The sequence below is a fragment of the Thalassophryne amazonica genome, chromosome 11, assembly GCF_902500255.1.
Source record: "Thalassophryne amazonica chromosome 11, fThaAma1.1, whole genome shotgun sequence".
Classification (NCBI taxonomy): domain Eukaryota; kingdom Metazoa; phylum Chordata; class Actinopteri; order Batrachoidiformes; family Batrachoididae; genus Thalassophryne; species Thalassophryne amazonica.
Genome location: NC_047113.1, coordinates 10,043,825 through 10,069,925, shown reverse-complemented (window position 1 = coordinate 10,069,925; position 26,101 = coordinate 10,043,825). Strand labels below are relative to the sequence as shown.

General features: G+C 41.8%; 1 protein-coding gene and 1 long non-coding RNA gene across 3 annotated transcripts; both read right to left on the bottom strand.

The window, feature by feature from the left end:
* Positions 1-389: 389 nt before the first annotated feature.
* On the bottom strand, positions 390-2,667 carry LOC117520113 (type-2 angiotensin II receptor-like). 2 transcript variants are annotated; one of them, XM_034181413.1, is made up of 2 exons: positions 2,067-2,667; positions 390-1,807 (listed from the first exon to the last, which is right to left on the bottom strand). In XM_034181413.1, exon 2 carries the CDS (start codon positions 1,753-1,755, stop codon positions 529-531), a length of 1,227 nt encoding a protein of 408 aa, XP_034037304.1. In that variant the 5' UTR covers positions 1,756-1,807; positions 2,067-2,667; the 3' UTR covers positions 390-528. The 2 variants fall into 2 exon arrangements, with proteins under 2 accessions (XP_034037304.1, XP_034037303.1); XM_034181412.1 differs by having other exon boundaries at positions 2,063-2,666.
* Positions 2,668-6,458: 3,791 nt separating this feature from the next.
* Positions 6,459-25,280, bottom strand: LOC117520407. The gene is made up of 3 exons (XR_004563638.1): positions 25,269-25,280; positions 25,181-25,184; positions 6,459-6,912 (listed from the first exon to the last, which is right to left on the bottom strand). It is a non-coding gene; the product is annotated as an uncharacterized LOC117520407 (long non-coding RNA).
* Between the last annotated feature and the right edge of the window lie 821 nt (positions 25,281-26,101).

The window sequence follows — 26,101 nt, the reverse complement described above, 5'->3', positions numbered from 1 at the left end:
ATGAGTCATGGAATGGGAGAAACTGAGGCTGAGAGGAAGATATTCTGCTGGTGATATAAAAAAAATGTGGTGGTGGTGGTGGTGGTGGAGCAGGGGGGTGAACCCCATCATGCCCTATGCTAGAGCCGCCTATGTGGTGCTGCTTTACTTTCGTAGTCAACATCCCAATGTTACTAGAGCCCAGAGCTGTGTATGGCTGCTTAATTAGAAAATTAAGAAAAGGAAGGTAAAAATGATGAGGAAATGAAAATTAGTTCAAATTAGGTGAACAACCTCCAATTTTTCAGGGTATCTTTAATGAAATAAAGAAATGGTATGTCTTCAGGCAAATAGACATTGCAGAAATGTTTTGACTTGACAGAATATATATACACACACACACACACACACACAAAAAGTCAGTTACATGAGCATATAAGTAATATTTTGCCCACCATGTAGCAGGAAAAGAAGTTCTCTGGTTATTTTCTGCATCTCGTGCTCAGTTATTTGATGTTGACACCATCCAGGAGAAGAGATCACCTCCTATTAGGTAAGACCCGAGGGCTCCACGATCGCCAGGTCTTTCAAGTCGCTGAGTTTGCGGGAGAAGGAACTCAGCCTGGTGCTGAAGGAGCCCCTCTTCTGACTGTTTTCCTCCCTGCGGGACTCCAGACACGCACATAGATGCTTACAAAGGCCGCCGAGATGGCCACGGAAGTGCCTCCCTAAGAAACAGTAGAGGACAGGGTTTATGGCTGAGTTGGAGAAGCCCAAACAGAGGGTGAGAGGGGTGAGGGTGTTGATGGTCCAGTCCACCCAGCAGCCGCCCACCCAGCCTTCACCCCTTAGCACACGCAACAGGGTCACGCAGTGGAAAGGGAACCAGCAGATGAAGAAGGCCAGCACCACAGCTGCTACGGTCCACAGCACCCTCTCCAGCCCCCTGCCATCTAGGGGTTGGCCCCCACTGGAGGTGGGGTTCAAATAAGGGGTGGGAGTCCTCTGTGATTTATTGCAGCGCTCCTGAGAGAGCGAGTTTGAGGGCTGTCGTATACCCCTCATTCCTCCCAGTAAATGTCTCCCAATCGCGCAGTAGCATGAACTGATAACAATTAGCGGCAGTAGGAAGGCCAGAATAATCTTCATCCAGGCCAGAGCCAGAAACCACTGGTGATGAGGGTAGAGGAGCACACAGGCCTTCACATTCAGCTCCTTCACATGGTGCGTATCCCTCACCGCCAGTGTGGGCGCTGTGCTCACACATGCCAGAACCCACACCAGGATGCACGCAAACCAGGCGCGTCTTGGGTATCGAGCACTTTGCGAGCGCAGCGGATGCACGATGGCCAGGTAGCGATCCATGCTCATACATGTAATGAAGAAAATCGATGCGTAGAGATTAAGGCTGAGGAGGGCACCGCAGATTTTGCAGGCCAGCCGACCGAAGGTCCAGTTGTAGCTCTGGGCATAGTAGGCCGCCCACAGTGGGAGGGACAACAGGAAGAGAAGGTCTGACACACACAAGTTGAGCATGAAAGTGTTGGCCACAGTTCTCCTGGAAGCACCGCCGTGGGACAGCACGCACACAGCCAGGGCGTTGGCCACAGTGCCAAACGCGCTGATGATGCTGAAAACAGAGGGAATGAGGGTGGTCATGGGTAACGTAGGCCAGTCTGTACAGTTGGGAGCCAAGAGGGAGGTATTGAGATAGCCAGGAACCTCTGTAGGGAAGTATGTTGAGGAAAAGCTGACGAGATCGTTCGGGGTCGGCATTATGAAAGTGGATTCACTGTTGCCTCACACAAACTGAAATTCCTCCTTTGAGCTGGGAAAGAAAGAAAAACAGAAATCAAAACCAAGTTGTCTCTTATGGATGAAGGAAAAGTTTTCTATTAGACGTGGTAATCCTCCGAAACATCAACAGTATTAACTGAAACAACATTCACATGTCAGATGGCAAAAAAGAAAAACACTGTTACTGTCATGAACAGTAACAACTGGAATTTAGCTTCACAGAATCAACAATTACTAAAACAAAGAGTCGGACACGATTAGTTTTTTTCATTTGACATGCTCGTACCTACGATAATCTGGCGTCCAGTCCAATGAGCTGCTTTCAGTGCTGCTTTTGGTCAAAGCCCATGTCCTGATAGCTGCTCCTCCACCCCTGCAGGAGAACGGCTGAGGAGCGTTTCATGCCACAAACACAGAGCAGAATCACTGAGAATCCAGATGTGGTTCGAGGTCTTATAGGCCCCCCGAGAGTCTCAGGGTGATTGCACAACAGGGCAGTTGCACGTCACACCGTCATCACTGCAGTAGGGCCGGACTGTACACAGACACCACTCAGCCTGCAAAAAATAAATAAATAAAAAGAGAGAAGTAGATGGAGGGAGGGAGGCTGGACTGCTTCCCAGTTTCTTATTCTGTCTCTTTTTTAAATATAGATGGAAATCAAATGGTGTGCTGCAGAGTCAGTGTGACTGCACGCCAGCACATGTCCTACCTGACCATAATGAGCCAGACAGCGGTGTGTTTGAGGTGTCAGACTTCAAGCCTTTAACTGTCCCCGCCGGGGCCTTCTGACCCCCCAGCCGTGCAGGCTGAGCACTAATTAGTGTCATATTCTTTCTGCCAGCGGTCAGATAAGCCATGGGAAATATTTATTCGGTTTTACCGGAAGTAGAGCGGGTGGGGGATGGGGGTGAATAAAAAGGAGCACAAGCAGATTCTGCAAGGAGTGAATGTGAAGATGACAGGAGAACGAGAGAGAAGGGAAAAAAGGAAGAGAGCGGAGATTCCCTCCAGTGGTTTTTTTCATTAAAGCCTCTGGTGAAACTTAATGAAGGGGCGCGTGCGACGATTACATCACAGCTCCTTTGATCATGGGTGTGTGTGTGTGTGTGTGTGTGTGTGTGTGTGTGTGTGTGTGTGTGTGTGTGTGTGTGTGTGTGTGTGTGTGTGTGTGTGTGCATTGTGTGCTGATGCTCCATCGAGCGTCTGTCAGGACGTGACGGTTCCTAAGAGGTGTGGGAAAGCTGACGGATGAACACGACACAAACACAACGCATGCTGAAGGCTCGAGTCTGTGGAACGTGTCGCTGAAGCAGGCTTCGTAATGCGGGGTGCTAACTGAGGAGTGCACGGTCGTTCTCACAATCACTGAAGCCAGAAATAACCCAAGAAGAGAAGCTTGCCAGTGTCATAGTACATTACCAAAAAAATACAAGATGCCAGAAAAAAAACCCCAAAAAAACAGAACTCTGCCTCTCCGACGTGGAGGGGGAAAAAAACTGTAAAAAGTTCAACACGTATGAGTTTATCTCTGTCACATTCAGAGTAATCACACTGTGTCACTTTCACTTGTCTTCACCTGAAGTCACTCTTTGACCAGCAGGTGATCAATTCACTCATCTGCCCAGATGCTTCACTTTTTTTGTTTGTTTTTTCTTTTTTTTCAGTGACATGGAAAAACTCTGTGCAGTGTTACTTTGACCAGGAAATTCAACATCAGCACTCTTTCTCTGTCTTTAGGTAGTTTGGGGTGAATGTTGTGTCCCAAAATACACATACTGATGACAGAAATAAACTTTAAATGAAATGAACCGATTGCTTCATAAAACAGCTCACTATTAACCAACTGGTTTAGACAAAGATTGACTGTTTCAGAATGATTGAACAAGCAACTATAATTATTCCATTCAGATATTGAGTCTCCTCCTGAAACACTTTAAACTGTAAGTGAAACAATTACTATGAAAATGGTTAAATTTTTTCCATAAAACAAGATGAAGCATAGGCTTCAAAAAATGATTCAGTGTTTCAAAATACTTGAAACACTATGTGAAACATTTGCTTCAGAGAATAATTTATTGTTTGAAAATTAAATAATTGCTTATTAAAAAGCAGCCTTGCTTCAAAATGGTTGAAACACTAAATGAAACAAATGGTTGACAATGATTTACCGACTGAATTACTAGCTAAACAGTTGCTTCAGAGGATGATTTATTGTTTGAAAATGTTTGAAACTAAGTGAAATAATTGCTTAAGAAAATGTTTTATTGCTTCAAATTGGATGAAACACTAAACAGAACAATTGGTTACATAATTATTTACTGACGAAATTACTAGCTAAATTAAACCATTGATTCAGAGAATGATTTAATGCTTGAAAATGTCTGAAACTAAATGGAAGTAGAGCACCTCACTTGCAGAGTGCAAACCTCCCCAACACTAGTTTCCGGTTCTACAAATATTTTACCTTGGAGAAAAAATACAAGGCCATAATCCTGTTAGATGTGGCTTTTTATAAGCTAAATTAGATTTGATCAAATGTCTGGACTAGTATGTATTTAGTTTATGCACTTGAATCAAAGTTTGTTATGGTGTTGTTGGGGGGGGGGGGGGGGTTGAGCTTTTTGACATTTTGAAATGTTTTACAGATTGTTTTCACAGAGCATTGGTTATCTTCGCTATCCACAATTTTCATTGCTTTTTGGCACTTGGTTTCCAACTGATAACTGGAAGACAGACAAACAGGCATAAAATTGGAACCTCTGTCCAATTTTGGTGGTGTTGGTGAATCCATAACAGAAAAATGACAGTGATTGAGGCACTTTTCACTGAGATATATTGCAAAATGTACACCAAAAGGGCTTTTCTATATCAAATTCAAATGTCCACAAAATCCATAATCCAGATCAGATCTGGATCAAACTCTGCCAGGTGGTAGTGTGTGCCAGTCTGCACCTCACTTTCAAATATTTATTTTATTTATTTATTTATTTGAATAGGGACAATGCACATTATTGAACATCAGTATAAAAACAAATGTAAATATGCCGGATTATAGCTACAAAGCTAGTTTTCATCCGTAGTCCCTAGGCAGGCAAATACATAAGAATGAAAATATAATATACAAAATAAGCAACACAAGGGAATGTTAAAAGTCTAGTGGTCACGTGACTGTTTTGTTTTCAGCCATAGTTTGAGCTGAGCTCTAAACCTGATCAATGTAGGGCTCTCCCGTATGTGCAGAGGAAGACTGTTCCAGATGTTAGTGGCCCTCAAAGAGACAGTGTTCTGTCCAAAAGTTGTTCTCCTGTGGGGACCTCACAGTCTCCTCTGGAGGAGGCCATGGTTCTCAGGCCACTTGAAATCTTAGGTTTAAACAAGGTAGACACTGGAGGTGGGGCTAGTCCATGTAGCGCTCTATAAATGAAGCATACATACTTAAAATTTATAAAATTTTCAAAATTGAAAAGATTGTACTTGTTTAAAATATTACATACATGAAAAGAATTAGGTTTTCAGTCAAAAACTTTAAGAGATTTTTTGTACAGTGATTCAGTTAATTTCAAATTGGTAACTGTGTTGAGAGACCAACTTGTGATGCAATATTCAATATGAGATAAAATCATTGAATGGAGAAACATTCTGGCAGCACCAAGTGTTAGAAAAGACCTGATTTGTTTAAAATTTTTAAGGTTAAATTTGACAGTATTGGCAAGTTTTTTAATATGATTTTTGAAGGACAAAGCGGAATCAAGTATCACGCCAAGGTACTTGAATTCTGTGACAAGTTGTAATTCTTCTCCTCTCAAGAATACTCTGGAACTTTTTATTTCTTTTGATTGCTTTGAGAACATCAAACAGACTGTTTTTTTTGTTTGTTTGTTTGTTTGTTTTTGGAATTGAGAAGCAAACATGATTTAAAAAGCCAGTCATTTACTTGCTCCATGGCTGAGGTCAGAATAGAAGCTGCCTCTTTAACGCTCCTTTACAGTATCATCTGCATACATTTGGAAATTCAAGTTATTACATATTTTGGGAAGATGATTTATGTACAGGGAGAATAACAGAGGACCAAGTATTGATCCTTGCGGCACACCAACAGAGACATCCAGGACCAATGATTTTACACTGTCAATTTGTACATTGTTTTCTTGAGGATAAATATGATTTAAGCCACTGAATTGCCCCTGGCGAAAAATTGAAGTCTGTTAATTTTGTTAGAAGAATTTCATGGTTAACAGTGTCGAAAGCCTTTTTAAGGTCAAGGAACACTGCACCAACACAAGGATATATATCCAATTTACTTTTTACCTTTTCTATAAAGAAGCTGTTTGCTGATTCAGTGGAGTGGTTTGCTCTGAACCCAAATTGCATAGCATGTAGATTAAAGGGACTATAATTTAAATGTTCATTTATAATATTTGCTACCCATCTCTCGACAACCTTGGAAATGGCTGGAAGTATACAGATTGGTTGATAATTGGATATATTGGAACTGTCACTAGATTTAAAGATTGGGGTGACTGTGGCCAGTTTCCAGGACGATGGGACAACTCTCTGTTTAAGTGATAAATTAACCATGTGTGTTATTGGTGCAATAAGGGACTCTTTGCATAATTTTAGGAGATGAGTGTCTCGTCCATGAATGTCTTTAGCTTTCGAATTTTTTAGTGAACCAATAATTTTGGACACTTCCAGCCCTGTTATTTCACATAAATTAAAAACAGGCTGTGTGAGATCAATGGACCTTGGTTTGAGATCAGGAGATGGAAATAATTCACTTATTTCCCTCACAGAATTGAGGAAATAATTATTAAATTCATTTGTCAATAGATCTGGACCAGTCACAGCAATATTGTTCATTTTTAGCTCAATTTCTTGTTTTGCTTTTTTATCCTTCCCCGTTAATTTATTTATTTTTTGCCAGATCTTTTTGGAATTTCCATTTGCTTCAGAAATGATATTCATGAAAAAAGTTGCTTTAACCTTTAGCATAATTTAAGTAACCTTATTTCTTAGTGAGGTAAATTTATTCCTGTCTGTGATGAGACAGGATTTGATATATTTTTTTAGTTGCTCATCTCTGTCTCTCATCCATTTCTTACATTCATCATTTATCCATGGTAATAAATTTCTCTTTCTTTTGTTGTGGCTTCCCCTTTTGGTAAAATGTAACATTACTTCCTTAATTTTTTTGTGAAATAGGCAGCTGCTATTTTCAACATCTTTACTTTGAGTGATTTCGTTCCAATCACAACTTTGCAGAGCTGCCACAAGATTTGGTAGTAATTTTTTGGGAATTATTGTTTTAGGTAAGACGTTTGCATTTGGCCTATATGAATCATCAAAACGTTTTTTTTTTTGTAAGTTTTCTTGAGAAGAAGATGGCATTATGGTCAGACAACCCAGTCACGTAATTAAATGTTTTGATAATTCTTCCAGGTTTATTTACAAAAAGCAACTCTATCAAAGTTTTGGAGTGTGAAGTTATTCGAGTAGGTTGTTCTATTAACTGTTTAAAATTAAAATGTTCAACAACTTGTTTCAGGTTCTTTCAGCTTTCTTATCATTCCAGTTTACATTAAAATCTCCAATAATTATAATTGCTTTATTTAAATCACAATGATTAAGAAGAAGTTTTAAGTTGTTATAAAAATCCAATTTAGCAGATGGTTTACGATACAAGCAAATTACAATGAAAGACATTGCAGGTGAGAGTGAAATTTTTACACCAACATATTCGAGCTGGATTTCTTCTGGCAAGTTTATCCGTCTACATTTTAGTGTGCTTTTAACATAGAGAACAACACCTCCACCCCTCCCATGTGCCCTGTCATTCCTATAAACATTATACTCTGGCATAGTTACCACTGAATCTGGAGAGTTGTGTGATAACCAGGTTTCAGAAAGTCCCAGAAAGTCAGTGTTGGAGTTGCAGAGCTCCATATATTCTCCATATACTCATACTCCATATATTCAAGTGTCCACCTAACAAGCCTTTTGGTTTAGCTCGCGGATCCAAGACTGTTTTTGCCTGATTAAGTGTATGGAAAATCTTAGATGTCCAATGTTTTTTGAAAAGAGGATTTCTCTCCTTTTTTTGTGGTGGTGGAGGCCTGGTTAGCTGTAGCCCGGAAGGTGAAGGCCCGGTTAGCTGTAGCCCAGGTGGTGAAGGCCCGGTTAGCTGTATCCCAGATGGTAAAGGCCCGGTTAGCTGTAGCCCAGGTGGTGAAGGCCCGGTTAGCTGTATCCCAGATGGTAAAGGCCCGGTTAGCTGTAGCTCAGGTAGTAGAGGCCCGGTTAGCTGTAACCCAGGTGGTGGAGGACCGGTTAGCTGTATCCCAGATGGTAGAGGCCCAGTTAGCTGTAGCCCAGATGGTAGAGGCCCGGTTTGCTGTAGCCCAGGTGGTGGAGGACTGAATAGCTGTAGCTCAGATGGTGGAGGCCCGATTAGCTGTAGCCCAGGTGGTAGAGGCCCGGTTTGCTGTAGCTCAGGTAGTAGAGGCCTGGTTTGCTGTAGCCCAGGTGGTAGAGGCCCGATTAGCTGTAACCCAGCTCGTGGAGGACCGGTTAGCTGTATCCCAGATGGTAGAGGCCCAATTAGCTGTAGCCCAGATGGTAGAGGCCCGATTAGCTGTAGCCCAGGTGGTGGAGGACCGGTTAGCTGTATCCCAGGTGGTAGAGGCCCGGTTAGCTGTATCCCAGATGGTAGATGCCCGGTTTGCTGTAGCCCAGGTGGTGAAGGCCCAGTTAGCTGTAGCCCGGGTGGTGAAGGCCCGGTTAGCTGTATCCCAGGTGGTAGAGGCCTGGTTAGCTGTAGCCCAGGTAGTAGAGGCCCGGTTAGCTGTAATCCGTTTAGCCCGGTTAGTTGTAGCCCAGATGGTGGTGGGTCGGTTAGCTGTAGCCCAGGTGTTGGAGGCCTGGCTAACTGTAGCCCAGATGGTGGAGGCCTAATTAGCTGTAGCTCAGGTAGTAGAGGCCCGGTTAGCTGTAGTCCAGGTGGTAGAGGCCCGGTTTGCTGTAGCTCAGGTAGTAGAGGCCCGGTTAGCTGTAGTCCAGGTGGTAGAGGCCCGGTTTGCTGTAGCTCAGGTAGTAGAGGCCCGGTTAGCTGTAGCCCAGGTGGTAGAGGCCCGGTTTGCTGTAGCTCAGGTAGTAGAGGCCTGGTTTGCTGTAGCCCAGGTGGTAGAGGCCCGATTAGCTGTAACCCAGGTGGTGGAGGACCGGTTAGCTGTATCCCAGATGGTAGAGGCCCAGTTAGCTGTAGCCCAGATGGTAGAGGCCCGGTTTGCTGTAGCCCAGGTGGTGGAGGACTGAATAGCTGTAGCTCAGATGGTGGAGGCCCGATTAGCTGTAGCCCAGGTGGTAGAGGCCCGGTTTGCTGTAGCTCAGGTAGTAGAGGCCCGGTTTGCTGTAGCCCAGGTGGTAGAGGCCCGATTAGCTGTAACCCAGGTGGTGGAGGACCGGTTAGCTGTAGCCCAGGTGGTAGAGGCCCAGTTAGCTGTATCCCAGATGGTAGATGCCCGGTTTGCTGTAGCCCAGGTGGTGGAGGCCCGGTTAGCTGTAGCCCGGGTGGTGAAGGCCCGGTTAGCTGTATCCCGGGTGGTGAAGGCCCGGTTAGCTGTATCCCAGGTGGTAGAGGCCTGGTTAGCTGTAGCCCAGGTAGTAGAGGCCCGGTTAGCTGTAATCCGTTTAGCCCGGTTATTTGTAGCCCAGATGGTGGTGGGTCGGTTAGCTGTAGCCCAGGTGGTGGAGGCCTGGCTAACTGTAGCCCAGATGGTGGAGGCCTAATTAGCTGAAGCTGTAACCCAGGCAGCTGAGATAGAAACCAGGGTAGCTGTAATTGTAGCCTGGTTAGCTCAGGGGTTGGGCCTGCTAGCTGTAGTCCAACCCGGTCTGTGCTCAGAACCAGTCCAGGATTTATTTCAATATCACCAACTAAAAGTAATATTAACACAAGTTCCAAAGCCCCCAGGGATGATCTAGATGTGACTGAATGATCAAGTTTACCTTGAGGTGTCCTGGCATATCCAGAATTGAGAAATCTTGTGAATATATGAGAGTTATTGGAGCACATTTCATTGAGATATAATGTAAAATATAGTACGAGTGAGGCGACGTGCAGCGGTGCGAAGCTCTATCATGGTACACTGAGTCCCAAGCAGGAAGTGCCAAATTTTGAGTCCACAGTGAAACAGGAAATGTCAAATGTGAACACTTCCTACATCAACACTTCCTGGGTTGACAGACGAGAGCTCATGGAATGTGCCCGGTATACAATGGCAAGTTCATACTGAAACAGGAAGTGCCAAATTTTGAGTCCACAGTGAAACAGGAAATGCTAAATGTTGAACACTTCCTGGCATGGGTGGAGCTAGAGCAGAGGCCAGGGTTGCATTGGAGTCCCCTGAAATCTAATTGGACACAGATGACAGACATGACATGCAACATGCAAAAAAGAAAAAACAAAAAGAGCTGCCTTTTGAAATCAGTGACACATATTGACTGCAAGGCCCCTCCAGTACAGTAGTTGGTGCTGTGTACCACAAAAAAGTTCTAATCCACCTTAGTAGAAGAAGAAAAATGTTTGCTCCAGATTTGAACTGAACACGTTGTTTGAACCACGGACTCCAAATAACACCAAAGTTATATTGTGAGTAAACAACCGTATTTTATGCCAGAAATGAGATCCAGGTTGTTAAAAGCAGCATTTCTCTTTTAGTTCAGGTTGCCTTGTATAAACATGTTTTTCTAGTGATTTTTAAATGAGCAAGGCAGCTGGTGATTCATGAGATATAAGCTGATGCTCAGGCTGATAGAAATACAGGTAATATACTTCTCTGGTCTGTATAAAACCCGTGTAACCTCTTAATTAATTTTGTTCTCTGAAGGACTTATTTTTAAATAACCTCTTAATTTTTCTGTCTGAGTGACACACCAGTGACACAACTTTAGATAAATCAGTCTAAAGTTATCTTCCTTAAACTCAAACTGAAAGCAAATCTCTACAACTTGATATAAATTAATTACAAATATAAAATCCAGCTTCCTGATGAAGAGGAGGATTTTCTTGAAAAGAAGACCTGATAGTTCAGCTACAATTTGCCAGAAAGTACATCTGAGATGCAAGCCAAAATTTGATGTTTTGGTGAAAGAAACTTTTGTATTTCTTCATAATTGATGTAAATAAAATCCAAGACATAGTCAGTGACTTGGAAATGTTCATGTTTCCATCCCCTGACTTGTCTGAAGAAACCTGGCAATAAAACGGATTATTATTTACAGGTATTTATCAAGTTTTAGAGATTTGCTTTCAGTTTGAGTTTGAAGATCATTGATATTGATATGACAATATTGAGATACGATAATTTGACCATATTGTACAGCCCTACTGTCAGCTAGCTGAAAAGTTTGAATATTAATTTACATCTACATTTAAAAAATGCTTAAAGTGGCAGGGGGTTAAAAAGGCTGTAATTTAGGGGGGGTCTGTGGGGTGGAACTCCCCCACAAGCTGAAAGGCAAAAAAGTAAAATGCTTTAAAAGGCGGGAGGTCTGGGGAGACAGAGCCCCCCCAAACTGAAAGGTTTTAGCCATGCTAATGCTCCCCTGAAGCATTTACTAAAAAAAAAAAAAAAAAAAAAAGTCTAAAGGACCTAAATGACATGGTGAGATGCTGAAGAGCTTTGCGCGTTCATGTCTGCGACATATACATATTGCATTACATATTGCATTAAATGGGCTTTTCAATATTAAATTCAAATGTACACAAAATCCACAATCTGAATCAGATTGGGCTCAAACTTTGTCAGGCGATAGTGAGTGCCAGTCTGTACCTCACCTTCAAATATGAGAGTGACTGGGGCTTGTTTAATTAAGATATAATGTAAAATATTTATTAAATGGGGTTTTCAAAGTTAAATTTAAATGGCCACAAAATCTGTAATCCAGATGAGATCCAGATCATACTTTGTCAGTTTGATAAAGGATACCATCCTACATAACTCTCTCACATATGAAAGAAATTTGATCTTTTTTGACAGTTATGAATTTTTGAAAATTCATTCAGTGTTAAAGGATAGGAATTATTCCAATATTTTCCCTGACTTTGAGCTTTGACCTATGACCTTGAAAATTTAATCAGTTCTTCCCTATCAATATATAAATCCTCTGTAAAAGTTTCATAACAATATATGAAAAATTGTGGGTTCCAGGCTGTTCACAAACAAACAGACAGACAAACAGGTGCGGAGGTTGGCAGAGGTAACGTATGCTTCAGATCAATTCCCCATTTCAAAAGGCTGAAAAACAAAATGCCTTAAAAAGAAAATTCCTTCAACTTCTCCCTTTTATCACTGAAGGTCACCACAGCAGATTCAAGATGGATCTGCATGCTGATTTCACACGTTTTTTTTTTTTGTTTTTTTTTTTGCATGCACATTGAACGAGTACAGAATAGATTGCTTTAAAACACTACAAAATCAACAGTGCGATGGTCTCCTTGAGTGGACAGAAGACAGAGACTAAAAGATGGAGCAAAAGGTTGTGTTTGTTAGTCCAGAAAAAAGGGATTTTGATGTCAGGCAGTGACCGTGCAGGCAGCAGATAAGGCGAGTTACAACATAACTTCGAGGGCATAGTAACCTCCCAAACAATGTTTTCACTCAGTTTTTTTCTGGACTATCAGAAATGTTTTTAATGAGCCTCAGAAATGCTCAGACATCTCCCAGTCAAATTCTTTTGAAAATTACAGAGAAAAGATTACAGTACATGGTGAAGAAACACACAAACATTTAAGAAACAACTGCACAATAAATAGTAACCACAGGGAAATATATATATATATATATATATATATATATATATATATATATATATATATATATGTGTGTGTGTGTGTGTGTGTTTGTTACCGTCATTTCCATAATTGCATTACAAAATGAGAGCAGTACGGTGTTGAGATACTGAAGTGTCATGTGCCCTTCGTCTATATGATCCCCAACACTTTGTCCAAGTCTTTGTACAGAAAACAGATTTGGACAAAGACATGGTGTCCGGCACTGGACCACAAATTAATATTATCAGTTATCAAGTTGTTCACCAATGAATATGGCTTTATACAACCTGAAGAAAACCATACACCCTGAGGCCGAACTTGATAACGATTTTATCATATACCTATAAATGATAAATGATAAATAAATAAAGCTGAAAAAATAAATGATATAAATGATTCTGAAGGGTGTAAAAAGCCATATTCATTGGTGAACAACTTGATAACAATTTTATCATATACAGTGGTCCCTCGGTTATCGCGGGAGTTACGTTCTAAAAATAACCCGCGATAGGCGAAATCGGCGAAGTAGTCAGCGTTATTTTTTACAATTATTATAGATGTTTTAAGGCTGTAAAACCCCTCACTACACACTTTATACACTTTTCTCAAACAGGCATTAATATTTTCTCACTTTTCTCTCCTGTGTAAACACTCAAAGTTCAAACCTTAGTAGAAAAAAATTAGAAGGTTTTCCTATAAATAATTATGATGGCTTTAAGAACTAACGAATTAAATTTTAACGATCAACCTACGAGGTTGGACAGGTAAAAAATTATTAATAGTGACTCACCAATATTTCACAGTTCCTCTGACCGCGTCTCTTTGTCGTGGCGCCGCTCCGCTGTCCGGATTGGCTGATTACTCGGGTGGTATGAAAAATATTACCCATCCGCAAAAAGGGTGTATTGCTATTTATTCTGTAGTGTTTTATCCAATCATATTGGCATATCATTTATAGGTATATGATAGTTTATTCACTTTATACATGCTTCCCTTAGGCAGTATTAATAGACGGTATTGCTTAAATTTTCATTGTTACGCAGATGATACCCAGCTTTATCTATCCATGAAGCCAGAGGACACACACCAATTAGCTAAACTGCAGGATTGTCTTACAGACATAAAGACATGGATGACCTCTAATTTCCTGCTTTTAAACTCAGATAAAACTGAAGTTATTGTACTTGGCCCCACAAATCTTAGAAACATGGTGTCTAACCAGATCCTTACTCTGGATGGCATTACCCTGACCTCTAGTAATACTGTGAGAAATCTTGGAGTCATTTTTGATCAGGATATGTCATTCAAAGCGCATATTAAACAAATATGTAGGACTGCTTTTTTGCATTTACGCAATATCTCTAAAATCAGAAAGGTCTTGTCTCAGAGTGATGCTGAAAAACTAATTCATGCATTTATTTCCTCTAGGCTGGACTATTGTAATTCATTATTATCAGGTTGTCCTAAAAGTTCCCTAAAAAGCCTTCAGTTAATTCAAAATGCTGCAGCTAGAGTACTGACGGGGACTAGAAGGAGAGAGCATATCTCACCCATATTGGCCTCTCTTCATTGGCTTCCTGTTAATTGTAGAATAGAATTTAAAATTCTTCTTCTTACTTATAAGGTTTTGAATAATCAGGTCCCATCTTATCTTAGGGACCTCGTAGTACCATATCACCCCAATAGAGCGCTTCGCTCTCAGACTGCAGGCTTACTTGTAGTTCCTAGGGTTTGTAAGAGTAGAATGGGAGGCAGAGCCTTCAGCTTTCAGGCTCCTCTCCTGTGGAACCAGCTCCCAATTCAGATCAGGGAGACAGACACCCTCTCTACTTTTAAGATTAGGCTTAAAACTTTCCTTTTTGCTAAAGCTTATAGTTAGGGCTGGATCAGGTGACCCTGAACCATCCCTTAGTTATGCTGCTATAGACGTAGACTGCTGGGGGGTTCCCATGATGCACTGTTTCTTTCTCTTTTTGCTCTGTATGCACCACTCTGCATTTAATCATTAGTGATCGATCTCTGCTCCCCTCCACAGCATGTCTTTTTCCTGGTTCTCTCCCTCAGCCCCAACCAGTCCCAGCAGAAGACTGCCCCTCCCTGAGCCTGGTTCTGCTGGAGGTTTCTTCCTGTTAAAAGGGAGTTTTTCCTTCCCACTGTAGCCAAGTGCTTGCTCACAGGGGGTCGTTTTGACCGTTGGGGTTTTACATAATTATTGTATGGCCTTGCCTTACAATATAAAGCGCCTTGGGGCAACTGTTTGTTGTGATTTGGCGCTATATAAAAAAATTGATTGATTGATTGATAACATCTTATATTGCAAAACTACTTATGACACATACTCATACTTGGCTAAAAATCTTCAGCTTCAGCAAAAATCTGTGATGGACTCAAAATGGCAACAATATAACATCATCAAATTCACTAATGCTATAATAATGTGTGAAGAAATATTGTGAGATTGGTTTATTTTTGCTAATATACAGATTTATATCATCTGTTTGCCAGTCTTTAAAGTTAGCTTTGATCAATTTTTTTTTCCATTGGTAATATCACAAGATTCTTGAAATATGAGCCCTTATTCACACCAGCTACTTAAAACAATTTCTCAAAATAATGTAGAATATCTTGTAGAGCAAACAACAGAATAAAATCAAAATTAGGCAACATAACAATTACAACACAACATATTGACACAACATTGTGAGTCTGTGGTAAGCTAACTAAGGCGGAATTGTTAGCTGTAGCAGCTATGATTGATAGCTGTACATTTTGTTGTATAGCTAAACATTAAATTGTAGCTGTAACATTTTAAAAGTATTATTCATCAATTTGTTTGCCAGTCTTTAAAGTTAGCTTTGATCAATTTTTTTCATTGGTAATATCACAAGATTCTTGAAATATGAGCCCTTGTTCACACCAATTACTTAAAAAAAATTCTCAAAATAATGTAGAATAGCTTGTAGAGCAAACAACAGAATAAAATCAAAATGAGGCAACATAACACAATTACAACACAACATATTGACACAACAATGTGAGTCTGTGGTAAGCTATCCATCCATCCATCCATCCATTTTCTTCCGCTTTATCTGGAATCGGGTCGCGGGGGCAGCAGCTCAAGCAAAGCCGCCCAGACCTCCCGATCCACACACACCTCCCCCAGCTCCTCCGGGGGAACCCCAAGGCATTCCCAAGCCAGCCGAGAGATGTAATCCTTCCAGCGTGTCCTGGGTCTTCCCCGGGGCCTCCTCCCAATGGGACGTGCCTGGAACACCTCTCCAGCGAGGCGTCCAGGGGGCATCCGGAAAAGATGCCCGAGCCACCTCAATTGACTCCTTTCGACGTGGAGGAGCAGCGACTCGACTCCGAGTTCCTCCCGAGTGACCGAGCTCCTCACCCTATCTCTAAGGGAGCGCCCAGCCACCCTGCAGAGGAAACCCATCTCGGCCGCTTGTACCCACGATCTCGTTCTTTCGGTCATGAGCCAAATCTCATGACCATAGGTGAGGATCAGAATGTAGATCAATCGGTAAATCGAGAGCTTTGCCCCCCTACTCAGCTCTCTCTTCACCACGACGGTCCGATACAGCGACCGCATCACTGCAGACGCTGCACCGATCCATCTATCGATCTCACGCTCCATCCGTCCCTCACTCGTGAACAAGACCCCGAGATACTTAAACTCCTCCACTTGAGGCAAGGACACTCCACTGACCTGAAGAGGGCAAAGCACCTTTTTCCAGTCGAGAACCATGGCCTTGGATTTGGAGGTGCTGATTTTCATCCCGGACACCTCAAACTCGGCTGCAAACCGCCCCAGTGCACGCTGAAGGTCTTGATTTGACGAAGCCAACAGAACCACATCGTCCACAAACAGCAGAGACGAGATTCTGTGGTTCCCAAACCAGACCCCCTCTACACCCTGGCTGCACCTAGAAATTCTGTCCATAAAAATAATGAACAGAACTGGTGACAAAGGGCAGCCCTGGCGGAGGCCAACGTGCACTGGAAACAGGTTTGACTTACTACCGGCAATGTGAACCAAGCTCCTGCTGCGGTCGTACAGGGACCTGTTAGCCCTTAACAAAGGACCCCAGACCCCGTACTCCTGGAGCACTCCCCACAGGGTGCCCTGAGGGACACGGTCGAACGCCTTCTCCAGATCCACAAAACACATGTGGACTGGTTGGGCGAACTCCCATGAACCCTCGAGCACCCGATGGAGCGTGTAGAGCTGGTCCAGTGTGCTGCGACCAGGACGAAAACCACACTGCTCCTCCTGAATCCGAGGTTCGACCATCAGTCGAATTCTCCTCTCCAGTACTCTGGAATAGACCTTACCGGGGAGGCTGAGGAGTGTAATCCCCCTATAGTTGGAACACACCCTCCGGTCCCCCTTCTTAAACAGAGGGACCACCACCCCGGTCTGCCAATCCAGACGCACTGTCCCCGATCGCCACACGATGTTGCAGAGGCGTGTCAGCCAAGACAGTCCCACAACATCCAGAGACTTAAGGTACTCAGGACGGATTTCATCCACCCCAGGAGCTTTGCCACCAAGGAGCTTTCTAACCACCTCCGTGACTTCTGCCTGGGTAATGGATGAGTCCGACTCTGGGTCCCCAGTCTCTGCCTCCTCTTCGGAAGATGTGACGATGGGATTGAGATTGTGGTAAGCTAGCTAAGGCGGAATTGTTAGCTGTAGCAGCTATGATTGATAGCTGTACATTTTGTTGTATAGCTAAACATTAAATTGTATAGCTGTAGCATTTTAAAAGTATTATTCATCAGTTTTGTTTGCCAGTCTTTAAAGTTAGCTTTGATCAATTTTTTTTCATTGGTAATATCACAAGAGTCTTGAAATATGAGCCCTTGTTCACACCAATTGCTTAAAAAAATTCTCAAAATCATGTAGAATAGCTTGTAGCGCAAACAACAGAATAAAATCAAAATTAGGCAACATAAAACAATGACAACACAACATATTGACACAACAATGTGAGTCTGTGGTAAGCTATCCATCCATCCATCCATCCATTTTCGGTGTGTAACTTTGCAAAAACAATGTCAGACTCAGTAGTTTTCTCTGGGCCCCTCCCCAATCGGACCGGGAGTGACATGTTTAGCCGCATGTTCTCCTTGAATTGCTGGCTGTCTGAGTGGTGTCCAAAAAATGAGGTGGGCTTCATAGATAATTGGCAAAGCTTCTGGGGAAAACCTGGTCTTGTTAGGAGAGACGGCATCCATCCCACTTTGGATGGAGCAGCTCTCATTTCTAGAAATCTGGCCAATTTTCTTAAATCCTCCAAACCGTGACTATCCAGGGTTGGGACCAGGAAGCAGAGTTGTAGTCTTATACACCTCTCTGCAGCTTCTCTCCCCCTGCCATCCCCTCATTACCCCATCCCCGTAGAGACGGTGCCTGCTCCCAGACCACCAATAACCAGCAAAAATCTATTTAAGCATAAAAATTCAAAAAGAAAAAAAAATATAGCACCTTCAACTGCACCACAGACTAAAACAGTTAAATGTGGTCTATTAAACATTAGGTCTCTCTCTTCTAAGTCCGTGTTAGTAAATGATATAATAATTGATCAACATATTGATTTATTCTGCCTTACAGAAACCTGGTTACAACAGGATGAATATGTTAGTTTAAATGAGTCAACACCCCCGAGTCACACTAACTGCCAGAATGCTCGTAGCACGGGCTGAGGCGGAGGATTAGTAGCAGTCTTCCATTCCAGCTTATTAATTAATCAAAAACCCAGACAGAGCTTTAATTCATTTGAAAGCTTGACTCTTAGTCTTGTCCATCCAAATTGGAAGTCCCAAAAACCAGTTTTATTTGTTATTATCTATCGTCCACCTGGTCGTTACTGTGAGTTTCTCTGTGAATTTTCAGACCTTTTGTCTGACTTAGTGCTTAGCTCAGATAAGATAATTATAGTGGGCGATTTTAACATCCACACAGATGCTGAGAATGACAGCCTCAACACTGCATTTAATCTATTATTAGACTCAATTGGCTTTGCTCAAAATGTAAATGAGTCCACCCACCACTTTAATCATATCTTAGATCTTGTTCTGACTTATGGTATGGAAATTGAAGACTTAACAGTATTCCCTGAAAACTCCCTTCTGTCTGATCATTTCTTAATAACATTTACATTTACTCTGATGGACTACCCAGCAGTGGGGAATAAGTTTCATTACACTAGGAGTCTTTCAGAAAGCGCTGTAACTAGGTTTAAGGATATGATTCCTTCTTTATGTTCTCTAATGCCATATACCAACACAGTGCAGAGTAGCTACCTAAACTTTGTAAGTGAGATAGAGTATCTCGTCAATAGTTTTACATCCTCATTGAAGACAACTTTGGATGCTGTAGCTCCTCTGAAAAAGAGAGCTTTAAATCAGAAGTGCCTGACTCTGTGGTATAACTCACAAACTCGCAGCTTAAAGCAGATAACCCGTAAGTTGGAGAGGAAATGGCGTCTCACTAATTTAGAAGATCTTCACTTAGCCTGGAAAAAGAGTCTGTTGCTCTATAAAAAAGCCCTCCGTAAAGCTAGGACATCTTACTACTCATCACTAATTGAAGAAAATAAGAACAACCCCAGGTTTCTTTTCAGCACTGTAGCCAGGCTGACAAAGAGTCAGAGCTCTATTGAGCCGAGTATTCCTTTAACTTTAACTAGTAATGACTTCATGACTTTCTTTGCTAATAAAATTTTAACTATTAGAGAAAAAATGACTCATAACCATCCCAAAGACGTATTGTTATCTTTGGCTGCTTTCAGTGATGCTGGTATTTGGTTAGACTCTTTCTCTCAGATTGTTCTGTCTGAGTTATTTTCATTAGTTACTTCATCCAAACCATCAACATGTCTATTAGACCCCATTCCTACCAGGCTGCTCAAGGAAGCCCTACCATTATTTAATGCTTCGATCTTAAATATGATCAATCTATCTTTATTAGTTGGCTATTTACCACATGCTTTTAAGGAGGCAGTAATTAAACCATTACTTAAAAAGCCATCACTTGACCCAGCTATCTTAGCTAATTATAGGCCAATCTCCAACCTTCCTTTTCTCTCAAAAATTCTTGAAAGGGTAGTTGTAAAACAGCTAACTGATCATCTGCAGAGGAATGGTCTATTTGAAGAGTTTCAGTCAGGTTTTAGAATTCATCATAGTACAGAAACAGCATTAGTGAAGGTTACAAATGATCTTCTTATGGCCTCAGACAGTGGACTCATCTCTGTGCTTGTTCTGTTAGACCTCAGTGCTGCCTTTGATACTGTTGACCCTAAAATTTTATTACAGAGATTAGAGCATGCCATAGGTATTAAAGGCACTGCGCTTCAGTGGTTTGAATCATATTTATCTAATAGATTACAATTTGTTCATGTAAATGGGGAATCTTCTTCACAGACTAAGGTTAATTATGGAGTTCCACAAGGTTCTGTGCTAGGACCAATTTTATTCACTTTATACATGCTTCCCTTAGGCAGTATTATTAGACGGCATTGCTTAAATTTTCATTGTTACGCAGATGATACCCAGCTTTATCTATCCATGAAGCCAGAGGACACACACCAATTAGCTAAACTGCAGGATTGTCTTACAGACATAAAGACATGGATGACCTCTAATTTCCTGCTTTTAAACTCAGATAAAACTGAAGTTATTATACTTGGCTCCACAAATCTTAGAAACATGGTGTCTAACCAGATCCTTACTCTGGATGGCATTACCCTGACCTCTAGTAATACTGTGAGAAATCTTGGAGTCATTTTTGATCAGGATATGTCATTCAAAGAGCATATTAAACAAATATGTAGGACTGCTTTTTTGCATTTACGCAATATCTCTAAAATTAGAAAGGTCTTGTCTCAGAGTGATGCTGAAAAACTAATTCATGCATTTATTTCCTCTAGGCTGGACTATTGTAATTCATTATTATCAGGTTGTCCTAAAAGTTCCCTGAAAAGCCTTCAGTTAATTCAAAATGCTGCAGCTAGAGTACTGACGGGGACTAGAAGGAGAGAGCATATCTCACCCATATTGGCCTCTCTTCATTGGCTTCCTGTTAATTCTAGAATAGAATTTAAAATTCTTCTTCTTACTTATAAGGTTTTGAATAATCAGGTCCAATCTTATCTTAGGGACCTCATAGTACCATATCACCCCAATAGAGCGCTTCACTCTCAGACTGCATGCTTACTTGTAGTTCCTGGGGTTTGTAAGAGTAGAATGGGAGGCAGAGCCTTCAGCTTTCAGGCTCCTCTCCTGTGGAACCAGCTCCCAATTCAGATCAGGGAGACAGACACCCTCTCTACTTTTAAGATTAGGCTTAAAACTTTCCTTTTTACTAAAGCTTATAGTTAGGGCTGGATCAGGTGACCCTGAACCATCCCTTAGTTATGCTGCTATCGACTTAGACTGCTGGGGGGTTCCCATGATGCACTGAGTGTTTCTCTTTTTGCTCTGTATGCACCGCTCTGCATTTAATCATTAGTGATTGATCTCTGCTCCCCTCCACAGCATGTCTTTTTCCTGGTTCTCTCCCTCAGCCCCAACCAGTCCCAGCAGAAGACTGCCCCTCCCTGAGCCTGGTTCTGCTGGAGGTTTCTTCCTGTTAAAAGGGAGTTTTTCCTTCCCACTGTCGCCAAGTGCTTGCTCACAGGGGGTTGTTTTGACCGTTGGGGTTTTTACGTAATTATTGTATGGCCTTGCCTTACAATATAAAGCGCCTTGGGGCAACTGTATGTTGTGATTTGGCGCTATATAAATAAAACTGATTGATTGATTTTCTTCCGCTTTATCTGGAATCGGGTCGCGGGGGCAGCAGCTCAAGCAAAGCCGCCCAGACCTCCCGATCCACACACACCTCCCCTAGCGCAAACAACAGAATAAAATCAAAATTAGGCAACATAACACAATGACAACACAACATACTGACACAACATTGTGAGTCTGTGGTAAGCTAGCTAAGGTGGAATTGTTAACTGTAGCAGCTATGATTGATAGCTGTACATTTTGTTGTAGCTAACCATTAAATTGTATAGCTGTAGCATTTTAAAAGTATTATTCATCAATGAACAACAGAGTTGAACATTGAATATTTAATGCAAGTTTATACTGCAAGTACCAGCAGTGGGTTAATAATCCATACAGAAATATAATATCACCAGCAACAGAAACTGCAATTTTAAGCTGTGAAAAATTCAGTATGAGTTCATTTAGAGCTCAAGTACAGGTTTCCTATTGATGGGTTTCCTTTTAAGCAATGTGTGTAAAAATGGATTACTCTCAGAGCACTTAGACTTGATTGCTAACAGGTTTTTAATATAACGATTTTAAAAAGTGAGTTTAAATTATATGCAGTGTTAAGTACTCATAGGATCCATGTCTGCCGTACTCAAACACACAAATCATTACACTGCTGCTCTTTTCTCAAAACGTGCCCAATGTGCTGCTGCCCTTGAGGAAGAATTGTTTTGTCTGGTTGCTGGAGAGAAGATGGTAAAGAAGAAGAAAAAGAAGGTTCTTAAACAGGCGCTAGTGTTCATTACTTGGCAAACCAAAAAAGAACTTTAGCGACACTATTACAACGTTTGCAAATGCTTAAAACTGTTCTGCAAATGTTTGCAACTGTTTGCGGAAAAATAAATTCTTTGCAACAAAACAAAACAAAAAAAAAAAACAGTTTGCAAACTGTTTTGGAGCCTTTTACGCACCGTGACGAAACCCAAAATTTGTAACATTCGTCAGCATTTGCCGCTTGGTGAAATACTGGCTTAACAGTAAAGGACTTCTCATCTCATCTCATCTCATCTCATCTTCAACCGCTTTTCCGGGTTCGGGTCACAGGGGCAACAGCTCCAGCAGGGGACCCCGGACTTCCCTTTCCCATGCCACATTGACCCCCTCTGACTGGGGGATCCCAAGGCATTTCCAGGCCAGTTTGGAGATATAATCTCTCCAACTAGTCCTGGGTCTTCCCCGGGGTCTCCTCCCAGATGGACGTGCCTGGAACACCTCCCTTGGGAGGCGTCCAGGAGGCATCCTTACCAGATGCCCGAACCACCTCAGCTGCCTCCTTTCCACGTGAAGGAGCAGTGACTCTACTCCAAGCTCCCCACGGATGACGAACTTCTCGCCCTATCTCTAAGGGAGACACCAGCCACCCTCCTGAGGAAGCCCATTTCAGCCACTTGTACCCGTGACCTAGTTCTTTCGGGCATGACCCAACACTCATGACCATAGGTGAGAGTAGGAACGAAGACTGACCAGTAGATCGAGAGCTTTGCCTTTTGGGTCAGCTCCCTTTTCATCACAACAGTATGGCAGAGCGAATGCAATACCCCCCGCTGCGCCAATTCTCCGGCCAATCTCTCGCTCCATCGTCCCCTCACTCATGAACAAGACTCCGAGATACTTGAACTCCTTCACTTGGGGCAAGGCCGTATTCCCTACCCGGAGTAATCAATCCATTGGTTTCCTGCTGAGAACCATGGCCTCAGATTTAGAGATGCTGATCCTCATCCCAGCCGCTTCACACTCAGCTGTGAACTGATCCAGTGAGTGTTGGAGGTCACCGGTCGATGATGCCAACAGGACCCCATCATCTGCAAAAAGCAGTAAAGGACTTGTACAGTTAAAATGTAGATACGTGGGTGGGTGTGTGAGTTTGTCCACCCCAGCAAGAACAAGGGCCTGATTTACTAAGATCCCAGGTAATGAGTGCTAAATCGTGTGGACAAGCCAAATCTTTGCGCATTGGGATGGACACACTTTTGCTTTACTTACACTAATTGTGTAATTGATAGAGGGTGGAAAACTGATGCAAACAAAAGTGAAGAAGGATTTTGTGCATTTATGGACATAAGTGCAAAATAAAATTCATTCAGCCTGTTACAGGTACATGTCTTGTGCCTCTTTATGTACAAACTCAAATAAATAATATTATTATATTGCTGCGATGCTGCGTTCACTCTGATTGGCTGATTACTGGTCTGATATTTTCCCATATCAGACCATTTTCCATGACAATCGGTCCGCAAAGATATTTTCTTTACAAACGAGCAAGCTAAAAATGCAATTTGAAAAAGCAAGTTGGACATGAATGTACTCCATAAATATCTCAACAGCATAAAAAAAAACCCACACAGATTGAAAGTTTACCAGCTAACGACTGGACCATCTGTTAGCAAGTTCTTCATGGAGGTGAAGCAAACAGGTCAGACTACGAGCCATAAGCAGCTTTCATATTCGGGCGATACTGTAAGTTTGCATGTTCAAATGTATAATAGCCATATAATAAACAAATTATTAACCTCACTCGCTCAGTCTGTACGGTGATATCAGGCCTCCGTGTTTTTCGCATGGACTGACAACACGTCATCCTTTATTATCAGATCCGCATGTGTCCATATTTTCCCTATGGGTGATCAGATTTGTTGACTTGGAAACTCTGAAATTGTCCATTCAGTGTTTCGCAGTTGTGAATCTCGCGCCGTCTGACAGTTCGTGACTCACGCGAGAGGTCGGTTTCAGCAGAGTTCTGGTGTCAGCACTCACAGTGTAAACATCTCATGAAGTATGGACAATAAGACAACATCGGGGCACAGCAGAAGTCCATCACAGGTGCTACACCTCTTCCTATGAACTTGGGAGAGCATATAATCATCATAATCACCCATGAACTTGCCAAATTAACGCCATCCACATCCTCGCTTTGCCATTGTTTACAGTGCACTGTGAGACAGCGGACCTCTACTGGCACGGCGGAGCATTCTGGAAAGAGCAGGTGGCCGCCAGGGGCATTATGGGAAATGCCAAAACACTGAATGGGCATAAATGAGTTTGTCAGTTGTCTTGGCCCTGGCAGAGACTGAGCCTGTGCAGGGTGCACTCCGCCTTTTGCCCAATGACCACCAAAGTAGGCTCCAGTTCCCTCGTGGCCCTTAATAGGACTAAAGCGGGTTGAGAAAACAAATGAATGGTACATTGGCATCTTTAGCAAGTTCTGGTTTATTTGATAAAACAGTAATTATGTAGAATTATGGTAAATGTGCATACGAATTGCTGAGCTGGTAAATTTACAGACTGACTGGCCCTCCCAACAAAAAATGCTGACATGCACAAAAACAGTGGCAGCGGAAGCAGGATTTATTATCACTTACCCTTTGACGAACAGATTATGGCTGAAAGTGTAATTCTTGAAACTATAGTAGCTCCCACAACCTTTGGTTTTTCAGCACCAAATCGAGCTCTGGTGTTAAGTCTTCTTCAACCACAAGTCGTCATTAAAAGTTCATCTTGAAAATGGTGTGTGATGTCAACAATGTCCTTGTCACTGACAGTAATGTTGGTTGTGTTTTGTTTTTTCCAAACTGTCTTGAGAAAATACTGATGCCAGATTGTGATTCGAGTCCATACAACACTTTGTTATTCTTAACAAAGCACAACCACTTTGGAGACTGGACTCGCCCCAGGTCTGTGAGACCTCCCCAAACACAGGAGTTAGACACAATTCCTGTCACATGATCAAATAGAGACTTAACTCTAGATAAACACCAACATATTTCCCAGCAATCATTGCTGCATATGTCACAAAATACCAGAAAAGCATCACTCAAGTGAATACTTTTATACTTTATGTACAATCAGAACATAATTTACATCCGCCAAGGATGTAATAAAATCATTGACATTTACTTATTTATTTGTCTGTCTGACTTTGAGCAAGATTACGTCAAAACTACTGCACAAATTTTGACAAAATGTTTCACGACAAATAGATATTAGGCCATGAAAAACTCCATTAAATTTTGGAGGTGATCCGGATCCAGATTCTGGATCAAATTTCATTGTATATAGGCTCTGAAGGATTAATTAGCAGGAAGTCAAAACTTCACGGATTCCCACTAAATTCTCACCACAGATACAAATTAGGCCATGGAAAACTCCATAAAATTTTGGAGGTGATCCAGATTTGGATTTTGGATCAAGTTTCACTTTAAAGGCTTTTAAGAATTACGTCAAAACTACAGTAGTGTTCAGAATAATAGTAGTGCTATGTGACTAAAAAGATTAATCCAGGTTTTGAGTATATTTCTTATTGTTACATGGGAAACAAGGTACCAATAGATTCAGTAGATTCTCACAAATCCAACAAGACCAAGCATTCATGATATGCACACTCTTAAGGCTATGAAATTGGGCTATTAGTAAAAAAAATAGAAAAGGGTCTTCACAATAATAGTAGCATCTGCTGTTGACGCTACAAACTCAAAACTATTATGTTCAAACTGCTTTTTGAGCAATCCTGTGAATCATTAAACTAGTGTTTAGTTGTATAACCACAGTTTTTCATGATTTCACATTTGCGAGGCATTAATTTTGTTGGTTTGGAACCAAGATTTTGCTCGTTTACTAGTGTGCTTGGGGGCAACATGACCTCTTCAAGTATTTTGGCAT